This window comes from Idiotropiscis lumnitzeri, chromosome 11 (assembly GCF_059441095.1).
Source record: "Idiotropiscis lumnitzeri isolate Australia: NSW breed Sydney's pygmy pipehorse chromosome 11, RoL_Ilum_1.0, whole genome shotgun sequence".
In the NCBI taxonomy this organism is placed as follows: Eukaryota; Metazoa; Chordata; class Actinopteri; order Syngnathiformes; family Syngnathidae; genus Idiotropiscis; species Idiotropiscis lumnitzeri.
In genome coordinates this window covers 10,992,139-11,009,312 of record NC_142401.1, presented here as the reverse complement: position 1 = coordinate 11,009,312, position 17,174 = coordinate 10,992,139, and the positions used below count along the sequence as shown (strand labels likewise).

The 17,174-nt window shown below is 40.6% G+C and overlaps 1 protein-coding gene across 2 annotated transcripts; it reads left to right on the top strand.

Annotated features, from left to right (window-relative positions):
* Nucleotides 1–233: 233 nt before the first annotated feature.
* On the top strand, nucleotides 234–12,759 carry LOC148327373 (uncharacterized). Of its 2 annotated transcripts, XM_088310099.1 has the most exons (4): nucleotides 234–346; nucleotides 1,577–1,665; nucleotides 5,487–5,624; nucleotides 5,710–6,173. In XM_088310099.1, the coding sequence occupies exons 1-4, from the start codon at nucleotides 320–322 to the stop codon at nucleotides 5,870–5,872; spliced, it is 417 nt and encodes a 138-aa protein (XP_088166225.1). In that variant the 5' UTR covers nucleotides 234–319; the 3' UTR covers nucleotides 5,873–6,173. The 2 variants fall into 2 exon arrangements, 1 of the variants encoding a protein (XP_088166225.1); XR_015845876.1 differs by lacking the exons at nucleotides 5,487–5,624; nucleotides 5,710–6,173 and adding an exon at nucleotides 12,625–12,759.
* The last annotated feature ends 4,415 nt before the right edge of the window (nucleotides 12,760–17,174 follow it).

Below are 17,174 nucleotides of genomic sequence, written 5' to 3'. Positions count from 1 at the left end.
GCTGTGGCATGAGAAATTATCCGATTTCATACAGCCTAATTGGTCCAAAGATTATCTTTTATTTTTTATTTTTTTTAACTTCAAATAATGTGTCAGTATCATCTACAGCACAGGTGTCAAACTCCAGTCCCGGAGGGCGTGTTCCAGCATGCTTTCAATCTCTTCCAGCTGCAACACACCTGATTCAAATAATCAGCTCATCTGCAAGCTCTGAAGAAACCTGATAATTGTCCTGCTCATTTGAATCAGGTGCGTTGCAGCTGGGAAAGATTGAAAACATGCAGAAAAGCGGCCCTACAGCACCGGGGTTTGATGGAGTATGATATCTGTGATCTACAGCATCTATGTGAGTGACCTATATTGACAAGAATAACAATTGTGTTCCACTAGATGGCTCTAGGTCCAATTATGCTGTGTAGCCATTTAATGGCATAAAGTTAATGCCATTCATACAACAGAATAAGTCATAAATTCTTGCTAAATAAATATATGAATAAATTGAGACAGGATCTTCATTATTTCAGTATACAAACAGATATTTTTGTGACTTTTATGTTGGGTGGTGTGCCATCAGCTCTTTCTAATGTAAAATATGTGCCTTGGCAAGTTATGCTTAAAATTTGATACACATAAGCCAAATCCCGTTATTATATAACAGCTTTACATCACATGCCAACGATGCACATCGCGAACCTTAAGTATCTCCTTACTGTCTGACACTGCGCCTACATTTCAATGTCAGTCTCTGTTTCGCTACTACAGTGACTGGAATAACATTTTGTTCCAAGCTCTTAACAGTTGTGCGTGTGTGTGTGTGTGCAAAAAAAAAAAAAAGCCTATGTAAAACATAAGTTTGTTTTGTAGTTTTTTTTAAATGATGTAAGCAACCCTGCAAAATTTAGTACAGTTTAGTAAAGTGCATAGAATGAGGCATTAACACGGTGGGAAATCAAGCCGTTGTCTGCGCTCTCAAACGCTGTTGGCGTGCCCGTTGAATGCGCTGAAGCCACAACTCAACTAATACCACTTCTAGCAGTGTTTACATGCGCTATAAAAACAACAATATCTTACACCGATTTGAAACTGTGTACACTGGTTACTGTGGACTGTGATCATAAAATAAGCGCACAAGCACTGGAAAGCTCAACTCCTATAAAGGGCAATTCATGCTGCCCTCCCAAGTGTGTCACTGACATTCTAGCCGCACTCCAAAAATTTGAAAACAAAGAAATGGTGACGAACAGTTTAACAAAACATCTCCACGATTGAGTACTATGTCGTTCCCAGTCTCTGCATGTTTTTATCAATCATCTTCAAATGTGTATGTCTTCAGGAACTAACCTATTATTTCACTCGACGGGGGCTCTAAGTGCTGTTAATAGTAGTGAAACAGCCAGTAACAATGTTGTATTATGAGACCTAATGACTTTTCCCACTTCTATTCCATCAAATGAAGTGCTATTGTGGAAGTGTGATAACCGATTTACCAGTGTTAGCAGTAAAACTGGAAAACCTTAACTTGTCGACACGGGAATCCACTTTCCTAACTTAACTTTTGTTTGTCTTCCTTTTCTAGCGACTGGTCCTGCCAAAAAGCCAAGGAAAAAGCAAAATTCGCACAGAGTTAATCAAACCCATGATGCTGGCTGAGCTGAATCCCGCGAGGTGAGCAATGATCTTGCAAGGCATGCTCGACGGTGCGTCTTTTGATGCTCTTGCTGCACAACAAATCTAGAACACTGCGCACTCTAGAATGAATCCTTTGATACTCTCCGAGTTGAGGTCTAACATCAAGTCATGCAATGTACGACCTTGGAGGAGGTATTGCTGGAATATACATTACATAATCTCGGGGGTGTTCCATCAAAATTGAGTTTATTATCATTGTACTGTCCTCTTGTAAATGACTTACACAGGGCATCACAGTGTCAAAAATTCACATTTCTTGACTTCTCATTTTGTTTGGTTGTCTCGTCTTTGCATTTCTCACCATCAGCCACGTGTCAAATATCTATAATATATCAATTATCTTTGATCTCCCCACCTCTCTACCTGTGCTCTGGCTGCTCTCACTTCCTTTTTCATCTTCATCTTGAAGGTACGCCAGTAAAGATGCCACTCCTTAGTTTATTTATACACACCTTTTTCAAGGCAGACTGAACCCACTGCACCCCTGACATGACACGTGAGGATTTATTTTATGTTTATCGCTGTTTGCCCAGTAGGCACGAGGAGGTGTTCATCAAAACATAGTTACTTTGTATGAATACTTCATGAGAAATAAGGAAAGGATGGGACTCAGTCGCATAGAATGAAAAATGATTTTCTATCTTTTGTGTGTTGTTGTTGTTAGTAGCTTATTTTTACAATGTCTGTTCACATATTCAATAGATATCCCGCGGAATCTTCTGGAGTTATAAAAATTGGGTGTGTGAGTTGGAAAAACGAAAGACTGCGGTTCCAATGTTTTATTTTATCACCTTTAGTTTATGTACAGTAGATATGGCTATGGTTTGTTATTGCAAACCAGTCATCACAGAATTTCTGGCATCATCCCAAATCATCATCATCGCTTATTTCTGATTGTCGAGCCTTATTCATTTTTAATGAAAACCCATTTCTAGACAACAAGGTTGAATTAATAGGCGTCTTTAACATTTGAGGATTACAACAAAAATAAGAGACAGATACAGTTAATGAGATCCAATACTGTATCAAAAATCCTGTCTAATAAGGCTTGGTTTGACACTGTCAGAGAGGTATTTAACAATATTTTTACTGATGTGGATATAATGTGCAGTGATGCAAAACTGCAAGCGTTTTTACCTTTCGTATAGTTTTTGCTACATATATTGTTGTCGATCTCATCGGATGGTGCAAGGTGTACCTCATGTTGTGGCCAGCGAACCATGTGACCCCTCCGGCCTCATGTCAACAGGGGCATGCTGCACACAATAGACATTGTCCCAACTGGAAATTGGAGCAACTTATAGAATGTAATGTCACACCATGCACACAATGTACATGTTATTTGTTTATCTGTGACAGATAAATAATCATCTCACACTGCCAATCGGCAATTATTTGTCACTGCCACAATTTTCCATCTCGGCATCTTTGGGAGTCAGCCAAAAAGCAGCCAGCAAGATTCGGGCCCATACGTTTGATGCCATTAATAGCACTTGTTCTTTCCTCTCGTTTAAGCTTTGCTATGCAAAAGACACGTTGTCTTTGTCTTTCCGTCAGCTGTTTTTTTTTTTCCCCTCTGCAACTATGTTTGTATGTCAGCATGCGACAGAGGACAGGATAAGCAGTTTCTTTTGCAGCGCCTACACGTACAATATTCACACTTCCTGTATTTAGCCCGACCCTCCCAAGTCTACTTCCTCTATTTAGAAGCGAGTGTGGCCGAATGTAAACTTGAGATCATAATGCTTTTGAGGCCCGCTCTCTCACTCGCCCATTTCCTCACTGGCCTCAACATGACACGTGAGTCTTAGAAAACAAAGGCAGGAATGAGGAGGAAAACGAAGGCTAACTCTTCACATCTAGTAAGAGTGATCACTTTTATGATGAGATCATCGGGCTCCTGTTCTAAACAAGATGTCTGTTGTAGTACCAAGACTGACCTGTTAAACTTTTTGGAGTGGTACCAGTACCACCAAAAAAAGCCTGGTTCTGCCCTATGTGGTCCCTTTTGCTTGATACTTTATCCCCAGAATCTATTCCAACCTGGTTCGAGAACGCAGGCAGAGGAGGGCCGTGACATCACGGTCATTTGATCATCTGACACATTTAAACATTTCTTTACGGAATTCATCTAAACATGCCCATTTCCTGCTTTTAAGTGAGCGAGACAGAGTTGTCTGATGCGAAGTGATAAAAATACAGTACATGAAGTACACCTACCATATTTTTTTGTAAGATGTACTTTTTCACAGATTGGCTGGTCCTGTGACTAATACTCAAGCGTTTCTTGTTTACATTAGAGCTCGGACTGGCACCGCAAATCCCTGTTCCCTTTTTGTGTTAACTTTACATTGTCGTTTTTTCACACCGCCTCAAGAAAGTAGAAGACAAAGATGAAGGAGTCATGTCACTTTATTTATCTTGTTAATAAGGTTGTGAAAATGCACAAAATGTATTTGCCAACTGCTAAAAGACAGTAGTAGAAGAAGAGCGAGTAGTAGTCATGGCCACTAATATGTATCACTTGCCTCCAGAATGGCGCACAAAACTCTAGCAAAATACCAAAAGAAATCAAACTCTACCCATAACACACAGTTAGTCTGTGCCCAGAGCAAAAATGGGCCCCAGAGAGTGTGTGTGTGTTTGGAACAGCACAGTGTAGACCCCTTTCAGTCATTTCATAGAGCAGTCTATGTCATAAACCAGGGGTGTCAAGATCCAGTCCTGGAGGGCCGCTTTCCTGCATGCTTTCAATCTCTCCCGGCTGCAACCCACCTGATTCAAATGATCAGCTCATCAGCAAGCTCTGAAGAAGCCTGATAAGTATCCTGCTCATTTGAATCAGGTGTATTGCAGCCGGGGGAGATGGAAAACTTGAAGGACACCGGCCCTCGAGGACTGGAGTTTGACACCCCTGTCATAAACCAATCAGCCGCTCGTGCTTGAACTGTTTCCAGCTGTACTGATCTGACGTTCTGGGTTTGGACACGCCTTTTTGGCTGAACGGCACATTTGAACAACGCTCACAGTTAAGTTGGAGTGCTAGTTGCAGTGCACACTTGTTGCATATTTCCCCACACACCCACAATTAATGAACAGGGATTTTGAGTGCAAGTATTTAAAAAAATTAAAAAAAATCGCCCCAAAAATGTGAATTATACTCCAGAGCAGTTTGGTTTTTTTCTTCATCATGATTAATTTTTTTTGACTGATGCAACCTATGGCCAGAAAAATACAGAAGATTCAGTTTTACAACAATACTTTACCATATTTACCATTTCAAATGCTCCTGCCGGATGAAATAAGTGAAACTTGTGAAGAATTATCACTAGTCTTGCTCTTGTTGCGGGATCCATTAACTTGAATGGAGTGAATGAGAGCAAGCCCCGTCTTTCAAAATATCCACTTTCCTCTTTAGGGCCACCGAACATTGCACAGTGTTAGTCAGGTTGCTACAAAATGTAGACGTGGTGTAAAATAATAACGAAACTGGAGATATGTTTTGAAAGACGGGAGTTGCTCTCTCTATGGCCCCAGCCCTCCAGTTACATTCCATTTCGTAACAGACCACGGAATGGGGGAAAAAAATCTATATCAACCGTCAGCGCAGCGATAAAGTATATGTGGTAAAGGGCAATTTTATTTGTTTAGTGTATTTTTGAACTTGGGATAATTCTATTGTCTATTCAGCAAATTGTCCAAAAGATCCACTAAACAAAGAAATGTGAAGGTTTAATCTTTGCAATGTTTGTCCAGAGTGATTACAGTATCTGGTAAATCAATAGCTTCTCTTCCAGGTTTGTAATGAGAACTCTACAAGGTCGTCTCGATGTCCCTTGTATGACGGCATGCGTCTTGTCTCGCCACAGTCCAGTTGCTGAGAGACTCCAGCGTAATGTGATCCAGAGCAGGACTCAAAGTACTAGGCCTTCCCCGTAAGGCTAAGAATGTCATTGACCGGTGCATCTTTTGGTCTTAATATAGCCTGGGAATTAACCCCGAATGAGTGTTGTCTTCCAGGGAGATTGGCATGCTTCTTTTGTACCTGTGTGAGCCTGCTGTTCCGCCACGGAAAACACACATCAGAAGTAGTCCGGTTCCGTCACCTGCGCCCTGTGCACATGGTCTGAGGCAGGCGACATTAAGTGTGTTGCATGCAAGCTCAGCAGTTGTGATGGCATGAGAATACTTCCCTCGTTGTGGTTATCTTCAGCAGATGAGGTGCTCATACGGGTACAAGGATTAGCACAATTGTAACCGGCGGGTTGAAATGAGTAAGACATGGCCATTACACCAACAGGGAGTTAAAATACATGTCTCTCAAACATGCTAGCTGTACTAATTTTTGAGACAGTATACAGTTATTTTCATAACAGAGGTGAAACAAACGAAGGCTCTAACCTCACGACTCTTGAAAGCGTGATTGTGAGTGCAGAATTGATCTATAGATCTTTCTTAGAAGTAGCACATGTGTAACATTATCTCATCGCTGCGTCTAAGAACACGAGGAGGATAGTCAGCATAGATGACATAGTGAGCAGTCACATGAGGCCGGTAGTATCATTCCTACTGGGCTGTTTAATGACGTGAATGTAAATACAGCTACAGACAGGGGAGCCTTTTTCCATTGTAATAAAAACAAATCCTGTGTCTTAAGTTACAGTAGTACCTTTTAACTGATGAGAGAGGACCATGACTGACCAGCATGAGGGCGCTGGGATGCTGAAATTGTAATCTTATAATCACAGCACACTCGTTATTGCTCACGTTGCAGGAACTGACGTTTTGAATGTGAACAAACCACCTTTTTCCAAATCTCCTGTACCATTTAGTCAGTCTACTGTAAAAGTTTTGAGAATTACAAAAAAAAAAAACATCCTTTAAAATGACACCATTTGGACCATATTCAAGGATCAACAATAGCTATTAGAAAAGTCTTTGAATTAAAATATATTTAATATTTGGTGATTTTGCATAAATTCCAAGATATTCAAGGAAATATCTGTTACAAGCTTCACAAAGAATAGTAGTTGAAAAATGTGATTCATCGCAATTCATTAAGAATTTTTTTGCGATTAATTAGTTGATAATGTAATCGCTTGACAACGCTAATAAAAAGACGTACAAACAAAGACCGTTAAAACAATAAATTAATCATATAAAAACTATAAACACTAAAACAACTATCTGCTACCTGGCGCAGCTAAAAATGTGCCAGCATTAGATCGGTTTCGCTGACACTTATGTAAGTCAAATGTTAACGTTCAGGTCGTCAGCAGTGTCAGTAACCTTTTGCCTTGGCTTCTTTTCACCCTTTGGGGGGGTGCTCGCGGGGGTTCCAGGTCAACTAAAGTCTGCTGTCTCGTATGCTTGCCATGAGAGATAAATGTCTATGAAAGCGCTGTTCATGCATGCCACACATGCCCCCCCCCCAACACACACACATTTTCCGAGCAAGGATGATCGTAGTGTTGCTTTTGGTTGGTGGTGACAGCTTATTTGACGAATGACTGTGCAAGACAGAGTTGGGGTAGTTTTCTCAACTCAATTGTATTTATAAAGCACTTTGATACAACCACGGCTGTATACAAGGTGCTGTACATGGAGCAAAAGTCATACAACAATAAAAAAATTAATAATAAAGGCACAAAAAAGTTACAAAAAAAACAAACAACATTTCTTATGTTGAGTCAAAAGCCAAAGCATACAAATTAGTTTTACGCCAAAGAGAGGGACCGCAACGGAAAAGGCTCTATCCCCTCTGAGCCTTCACTTAGTCTCGCTACCTCTAAAAGCGCTTGGTCGGCATTTAAACATTTTAAAACAAATAATAGAATCTTAAGCAGAACTCTAAAATGTACGAGGAGTCGGTGAAGCACTATTTTGGACCAACTGGAGAAGCTTGATGGAGGATTGGTTGAACATTGAACACATTTTCTATTTCTATTTTCTTCTTTTTTTTTTTTTTTTGTAAGACCGAAAGGCATATTTGTTTTCCACCTTCCCTGGTTGTTATTTTCTTGTTGTCCTTCTGGAAGGAAGTAGCAATGCACTTCCAGTTCCAAATCCTTCTAATCAGATCATCCCAATATTGTATCAGCACAAGCGTCATCCTGCTCTATGAACTGAGAACAACAGAGCAAATCTGTGCTCTATTAGATTTCTAATCTCTGGCCTGTGTTTTCCATTATCTGTCCCCCTCTGAATGAGGACAAGGAACTCTTGTTCACAATAAACTCAGCAGCTCGAAGAAAAATATGACAAACAAAACAATTGAGCAGAAATGCATTACATAAGCAAGAACGTGGATCGCAAATGTGCAAGCGCCTTCACATAAAAGGCTGGCAATGGATTATGGGAGAACTTTTAACATGTCCCAGGTCACACTTGCAGTGTCCTCACTGCTTTCGCACCAATACGTAGAGCACATTTCATATAGGTGACTCATAGGTGTGAATGGAGGACGGTTGAGGCATGGAGAGCTTGAAGGGCATGACGGTTGTCGAGTTTAATCCTTCTGATATGGGATGAATATAGCCTTCTGTCCGTTATACTCGTTGCAACCGAACTTTGTTTCGACTTGGGAAAGCCTTTAACCTCAACTACCATAATGAGCAACAAGTCTGGTGTTGTGATCCACTTGTGCTTACATGCTCACAAGAGACGTGTTGGATGTTTTTGCTGGCAGTTGTTGGGAGATTATAGCAGGTCATTTGTGGTGAGAAGTGATTGCTAACTCATTCTGTTTGTGCAACCCCCCACCCTCCCTTCTCCTCTCTGGCTATATTTAAACTTGCTCTTATTAAAAGCAAATGTATCCTCTTAAGTTATGGCTCGGGCTCTAATTCATTTCTTATTCCCAAGTCGTGCATAAAGTCTCTGTAGGTTGCTTCTTCATTTGCGCTCAAATGAGCCAAGAGACTGTTGGGGCTTTGCTGTTGAGACCATTCCACCCCCCTTCTTTGTTAAATGGTTCACCTCTCACTAACAGGGATGTCCCAGTTCCAAGACCTTTATGACATTTCTTTGCAAGACTTTCCTTAGAAAATGAAAGAAAAGACGACATGGAGATTTGAACGCCTCCATTGTTTTCATCGGCCACTTTGTATTATCTCATATCACAGCTTTTCACTTCACAGGCTTCCTTGCTATTCCCGACAGCACAAACCAACTGGACATGTGCTGAAATGACTTTTCACAGAGTAAACCTCACTCTTTTACTGGCAAGGCCTCCGTCTGCCGCCTCAGCGTTCTCAGCGAGTCTGTGTTCTCAGAGACAAGGTCCTGATGTCCTCTTCTCCCGGCCAGCCCAGCAGTGTTCCACCCACAACATGCTCTGTTTTATCCCATCTTTGCATTGTTCTCACTGCCCTCCTTTTGTCTGATCCCTTTCTTGATCTCTGGGATTTTCCGCCGCTTGTCATCGTGCTAGGCAAGAGGGTCAAGGTTACGCAACTCCAGGATTATTTCAATGGACAAATTGAGTCAGACAGGCTGAAACCACGGAACATAGGCGAGGTTCAAACGCATTCCCGCGCAGTCGGTTAGAAGAGATCACACGCTCCGTTGTTGTAGCGGTTGCTGAAATATGGAGAATGTGTCCAGTCGCTATTGGACGATAAGATTATCATCTCCATACTTCGTAACGATCCTTGCTTCTTAGTTTTTTTTAACTTGATTTAAATTCATAAATATGATATAAAAATTCAAAAATAACAAGATCATCTATATATTGAAGTTCATTGACAAACAAGCATTTTTTTTAGCACTAGTGTGTTGTTAGGGTGTGTTTAGTTGTTTTTGGGTATGTCTGTGTGTGTCTGATTATGCCTCGATTTGAATGTGAGAATGTCTGGGCCCATGCGTTTATTTCAATTGCTTGAAACTGTTGTTAGGTTTATTCTAACGGGGCCGCAAGACAATTGAAATTAGGTCACTTGAACCACAAATCATACAAAGTAAATATAGTCTTGCTGACCCTCCTCAAGCAAACAAATCCTCAAGTAGTGACTGGCAATCACATCCTTAGCCGCTTTTAGACTGCCTGTAAAAGTCACAATTTTTCCATGTGACCATTCCGCATGAGCTGATAAAGAACGGGGAGGACAAATGTGTGGTAGGATGGTAGTTTGAACAGAAGTGCTATGCTGTAACGTTATTGCCAGGTGTTGGAGTTCACCATTTGCCATTCACTTTTCGCATCCCGTCGCGTTGAAAGCATTTGTTGCTATTCAACAAGTATCACGGCACGCCTTGCCTCATCAATATTTTTAATCGACTGGGGGCAATGTAAAAGGAAAAGGCCGATAATGCTGGCTCTTGTGTTGCAACCTCGATGTTACAGTTTGACAATTTTGTTGCCTTTAACAGAGACAATATGGGAGTACTCTTTTAAATCACTCCCAGTTCTAATGCATTTGGCATCTGAGATGTTATTAGCAGAGAATGAATTGTTAAATACATTTTTGATAGTATAATATGCCCAAATCGTTTTGCAGGATTTTGCATAAGTATACTATAGTGGCCCAGTGTTGCTCCATTTCTGACCATATAAGACCATATTATAGTGCTGAGCCATTGGTTGTGTGGTGATCCAAGTACTGCAGCTGACTTTTGTGCAGCTGGCCTGGGATCAATTCTCACTCACGCACGCTTCATAATCACTCTGTGACTGACTGGCACAGTCCGTGGTGTTGTCCAGCTTTTGGCCTGAGTTAAATGTGAATAGGCTTCATCCCCCCTGTTATGACCTTGAACAGTGTAAGCCATAGAGGAAATGCTTGGATAGAAATTTTTTGTGAGAACATGTTGAACGGTGCGCTTAATTGCTTGGGAGCTGATTAGCAAACAATCGTATTCTTACGCAGGTTCACCCTGCTTTCACATTGCTCATAGTCGAGTCACAGATGACTGGCACCGGCCCGCTCCCCCTTTGGCCCAGATCCCAAGCCCCTCAGGATTCCCATTAAAGCCCCTCTGTCACGAAGGACTGCCGGGTCTAGTTTCTCTTGGCACCATAATGTGACTGAATGAGAGCAACAAATGACGGGAGGAGATTAGGTAGTGATGAGTGATTAAGTTTTCTCGCATTGGCACACACACATTCATTGCACAAGAGGCGCATCCTCGAAGTTAATATGCAATGTAGTTTCCTATACCATCTTGTGAAAATCACTTGGCGTCATCGTAACAGTGTTTAATTTACATGCTTCTGTTTGTGGTGTAGTGTTATGGTGGCTGTTATCATTGAAGGCATGAAATCATATATAAAAAGTTGAGACTATAGTATGTCACGTGTTTTTGTGTTGCAAAGAGTCACAAACGGACAACAGAAAACATTTACTCCTTGGTGAACGTAAAAATGGTGCTAAGGTGTGGAATATGGACAAGAATGTATATCCTGATAACGATAAATATATATTACGATGTAGTATTCTTCCTTAAGATGATTTGAAATTTAATGGCAACTTTCTGGGCTCTTTTCCCTGTTTATTTGGAAAATCATATCTTATATAGATTACCCAATAAAATATAAAACGCAAATATCCCGTAGCCAAACAAATACCATTAAAAATAGCTGGCCATAATACCACCACGTCGCTCGCCGTTCTCTATGACGAGCATGCTTTGTTCTTGCTATCATTACTCGATTCAGTCAATTGTTCTTAGCGTAATGCGACAGAGACAATAAGCATCTTGATGCGTTTGTTTTTTATTTTATACACATTAAAAACACACTACAAACATTTTGGGCTTTTCAGAAAGCTGGAACCGATTAATGACATTTCCATTTATTTGAATAGTAAAAGATGATTTGAGTACGAGTTTGGTCAGAGAATGAATTAAACTCTTATCTCAAGGCACCACTGTAGTGTGAGGTTCCTGTGGAAAATATCCCTTGCAGATTTTGAATTTTGGAAATTTAGAAAAGCGTCATTTTGCGTAGTGACGTCATGTGAAGCTGGGTAACAATATGACACCTGCGCATTTCATTGTCCAGACGTTCATATATACGGCTGTGGTCCGAGGTGTAATCCACCTCTCACCCAAAATCATCTCAAATTGGGTTAACAGACAACACAAGATCACTTGCCACCCTTGCGTCGTCGCCAGCAAACTGCGGCAAAAGTCCTGCCCCAGTCACATCCTCACCTAAATGACCTCAACTGCATCGCAACAGAAGGCGCACACTTGTCACACTCACAGATTGTCATTAACACATTTCTACTCACCTCCTCCACTTTCCCACCACAAATGTTGCAGTGATTTATTTATTTTTTTGCTGTGAAGACATTGCAGACACTTATTGGCCCTACACCACCAATGTACGGTACTTATCAACCGTCTACTTGCAATGAACAACCATCCGCCAAAAACATAATCAAGGAGCGTTTTAGCGGTATGAGCTCAATATTTTATTTTGGGCATCAGAAACGGCTTGCTTTTGCATCCACACTTGCACCATTCCTTCTGTATGTCAATAACGACATTAACACGAGGCCTCTGCCAAGGCTAACAAATTGTTTGCCTTCAAAAATAACATTTTGTCATTTTTGGGGGGAGATTCATGCATTATTTACCACTCAAGTGGAACTAAAGTGGCATATTATTATACTACAGATAATTGGTTCAATTTCAGCGTAAAGAAAAATCTGTTCTGCAGGATTTTGCTTAATCCTTACTCACAAAAAGGGATTAAAAAATGAAGCTCCTTGGGGTAGTGGAATAAACATTAATTGATCCTGCATGGACATGCTGAAATGCAATTATTTTTTTGTTGTTGTTAAGATGGAAGACATAAATGTGGTTTGCTTACAGTTGGGTCTTTCTACAGCCACTCACTGCATATGTGCTGGTATTTTTCCACCAGAGGTAAGGAGAAAGATGAGAGGCCATTCATAACTCTGCTTGTTTTTCTTTTCTTTTTTTTTTCAGCCTTTATCCTCCCAGCTTCTCCCATCACCGTCACCTTTCTTCGTCACCATGAGCACTAATACCGCAGCTTGGAAAATTCCACACTGCAGCAAAGAGAGAGGTGGCAGAGGAGGAGAGAGGGGGGGGGCGAGAGAGCGGTAGGTGCAGGTAATTTGTGGGTGGGAGGGACAAGATTTTTGAAAACGGTAATCGATGATGCGAATGTATCGGCTTGATGAAAATAGAGAATTAGTATGCCGCCTGTGCGGTGATGACGACCATTTGAAGATGATGAGGAAAAAGTCAAACTAAGGCTAAATGCTGCCCTTGAATACATTTCTCCATGAATTTCAATTGAACAGCTCACAGCCATGCATAAGTACAATCACAAAAAAGTAGGACATCAAATTGCTGCAGGAAATAAAGTGCCAATAACACAATGGGCAGAGGGAGAGCCGTGTTTTGAATTTGCACAAAATGAGATGGAGGCAGACGGAGAGTGAGTGAGGGTGGAGTGATGCGGCTCTCTGGACACACTTAACTCTGCAGAAACGTGCATCCATCATCACGTGTGCTGAGATTGAACAGAAAAGCACTGCAGTGCCCCAAAATTCCTGCACCCCTACAAACACAACTCGCAAGGCTACAGCCTCATCCGCACTGTGAATCACGCCGTAGCGGCCACAGCATCAAGTACTGTGCACCTGCACAATTCAATACATCATGCTTATAAAATATTAGAAATTAATGTCGCAATGCTGTTCTATACCACTGCAAACTAAATGCATCGGATATCCTGACAGGTAGGGTACAGTTGATATGAAAAGTTGACACACCCTTGTTTAAGTGCCGGGTTTTTGTAATGTAAAAAATGAACACAAGATAAATATTAAAAAAAAACAAAAAAAAAAAGAATTCCACAATTACTGTGACTTATAACAAATCAATTTAAGGTGATGGGGAAAAATAAACAATCGAAATGATGTTGCATAAGTGTACACACCCTCAAAAGTCAACACCTGCAACCATTTAAAGTGACTCTGATTAACTCCAAATAAATTTCTGATGTTCTAGTAGGCTTTTCCGGACTTTTTACTAAAACCACAATTCCAGCGGAAGAACAACAACATCAAAGCATGATACTGCCACCACCATTTTTCATTTTAGGTCTGGTTTGCTTTTTGTATCAGTGTGACAAACATATCTTTTAGAAGTACGGTCAAAATGATCAGCTTTGGTTTTGTCGTTCGCCAACACATTTTGCCTCATTGCTTTGGGAGATTTTTCATTTGAAATTTATTTGGGTTTAAACAGAGGCACTGTTAATGTCATTTAACATTTGTTTTAAATATGATTGATTAAATCTGAAAAAAGCAATGTGCCATTTTTAATCAATTTTGACCACACGGCAACATTTTCTCAGTTGTTTCTTTTTCCATTCCCCTCTTTAAAAAGTGATAGATTACGTTAATGGTTGAAAAAGTTTTCAAATTATATATATAAAATGTGGCATTTGGTGTGTAGACTTTTTATGACCACTGTACGTGTACGACCTATTTACACCATGCATGGATTTCAACAGACGTCACAACTCTAGTCAATCAGCTTGCCCGTCGGTCTTTTTCCACACACATCAATCCAAAGAAGCTGTAAGCATGTTTTACTAATGTGTTATTGAGTGGCATCGCGTAGTTTGCAAGCAAACGTAGGAGCGGCAGGGAAAATCAGGACGATCAAACCTTTTATTTTAGAAGGAACGGAACAAAATTGATGACTTATGAGTTCTGAAAATATCACTACATCATAACAAGGTTCATTTTTGGATTCTAATGAATAAAAAATAACTTTTATATTGATGTAGATCAGTGGTGGGCAATGCCAGAGATCCCACCAAGCATTTACATAATCAGGAGTCCTGTTACATTTGTTCCCCATTCATTTTGCCATTTTTTTATTTTTTTTTTTTATTTATTAAGAGCACATTTATTTAAATAAATAATTGTTTACTTGATGTTTTGAGCAAAACAAACAATTAACATATATGCAGCAAAGTCACCCCGGTCCTTGAGGATGCAGCATGTTTTAGATGTTTCCCTCCTCCTGCCTGATGTAAACATCTGAATCGTTATCAGGCTTCTCGGCGCATGCTGATGAGCGGATCTTTTGAATCAGGTGTGTTGAAGGAGAAAGACCTCTAAAACATGCTGGATTGAGGCCCTCGAAGTTGGACACCCCTGCAGTATACAATGTTGTGAAAAAGTATTTGGCCACTTCTGAAATTCTATTTTGTTTTATTTTTATGCCTATTGTCCCCACTTGAATGTTTAAGATCAAAGATAATGTCTGTAAATGCAGTTTTTAAAAGATGGGGGGACTACTTGGTCCTACCTGGAAAAAGTATGTGCCCCTTTAACCTGATAACTGTTTGGACCATCAGCAGCAGCAAAAAGTTGAAATCAAGCATTGTCTGTATGTGGCAATGAATCTTTCATCCACGTGCCTGCGTGGGTTTTTTCCGGTTTCCTCCCACATTCCTAAAACATGCATGTTAGTTGAACACTCTATATTATCCCTAGGTGTGAGTGTGAGCGCCGATGGTTGTTCGTCTTTGTGTGGCCTGTGATTGGCTAGTAACCAGTTCAAGGTGTACCCCGCCGACTGCCCGGAGATAGCTGGGATAGGCTCCAGCAGCCTTTGAGAGGAGAAGTGGAAAATATTTTGAATGGATGGATAACTGTGATTAATGAATGAACAGTGCATTACATATTGTTACATTCAAAATGAGGGCAAATTATTTTATTTACTGAAAAAAATAGGGACCCATGGATGGATGGAACAAGAGTTGACATCTGACAGGAAGTGGAGCTCAATTGCTGACTTTTTTTATTTTTTAAAACAATCAGCAACATTGTCCCAGGTTCCTCATTCTCCAATGTTGTGTAAAGTGTGTTTTTGCATTTTTCCATTGCACTTCATGGTGTCATTTCATTTGTCTTTGTCCGCTTTTGTACTATTATCTTGTTGGAAATGCTGCTGAACTGTCTTGTGAATAATTTACTTTTGGATCACGGACTGAAATGTCAACAGCAAAGCTCTTGTTACGGTGCGCCTTTGCACATGTCGGTCTCTATACCAAGTCACTAAAGAAAAGCTCACGTTTGCTACACTATTGTGTGTTTCTCTACTCGACCTCACTCTCCGTGTTACCTGTCGTGTAACGTAGGGATTTTCACAATCCTTTTTGTTTCGAAAACAAAGAGAGCAACGCACTCTGGTTGATCAATGTAGATTTGTGTTTACACTCAGCTACTCCAACAAAAACTCTGATCCCTCACAAACTCTGTGACTCGGAATGTGTAACTAATAAACATGTAGTTCTGGATTCTTTGAAAAGTACTTCCAGGAACTCCACCTCAGTTTTTGGCTCAGAAACAGGCATTTGGGGAACAGTTTATAACTCCCAGCCCTCCTTCATAACTCTTTAACTGTCAGCAACACCAGTGAAGCAATTTCTATTTTGTCTCTCACAACAACATCCACCCATTCTTTTTCTGTACCCGCCTCGAAATCGTCCTCAGCAAATCATCACAATCATTTAATCACAATGGATGCTACTCCTTGTATGACCGTGACCATTCAATTTTGCCAACTCTTGGAACGCCTGTTGGCGCTTACCCTTGTATTAGAAAATGGAAAATGTTACATCACATAAACGGGTATAATCTTGCCACATGTCGATCAATTTTATATTAATACGCTGTCCCTGAAAACGTCACTGGGGGCCGCTATCTTAGAACGATACCTTTTGATGGGCCACCTGAGCCTCATGTAGCGCACACTGTCACGTCAAGTCAAGCGAAAAAATATTAGACATGTCACTATTTGGTCTCAAGGCCCCGAGGCAGTAAACTCACTGAAAACTCCGCAAAGGCAACAAGCTATCTGCTGAAACCATCTCGAATGACTTCAGCACACGGCGGAGTGTGCTGCAGGCTTGAGTAAAAGCAGTTGTACTCCAGTCAGAACACGGTGTCCCACGTTTTTGATTTACAATCAGCAACTTCGGAATGGAATTTACGTTACGTTGATACTCCTCATCCGCATAACGACAAAATACATTAAGACTGTACCAGAAAACATTGCCATGATAAACATTTTCTTTTTTTTACTCTGGTTTAGCAGGCCTTTTCTGTTGACGCAAGTTTGTCACCATCCAGATGACCTTTTCTTCATATATAAACTGTTTTTACGTCCATCTGCTGCAAGGCAATATTTAGAAAACCTCGAGTACTGTATAATTGTCTGTTTTTGCCCATGTAATTGGGTCTTTTACTTGAGAACAGTCTGTACTCTGTGTCAGCATACATCTGTTACGTGCATGCTCTTATGTAACCGCATGAACGTATACTCCTCTCTTCCTCGCACATACAAATAGTATGCATGCACAAGACTACACAGTCACGCACCGAAGGCCACACAATTGGGGAAATTGAAAGGCTGGCCACAACAACATGAAACCATGTGGAGGGAGGAGTCTGCATTTTAACAGCAGGCCATGTTTACCCTTTTTT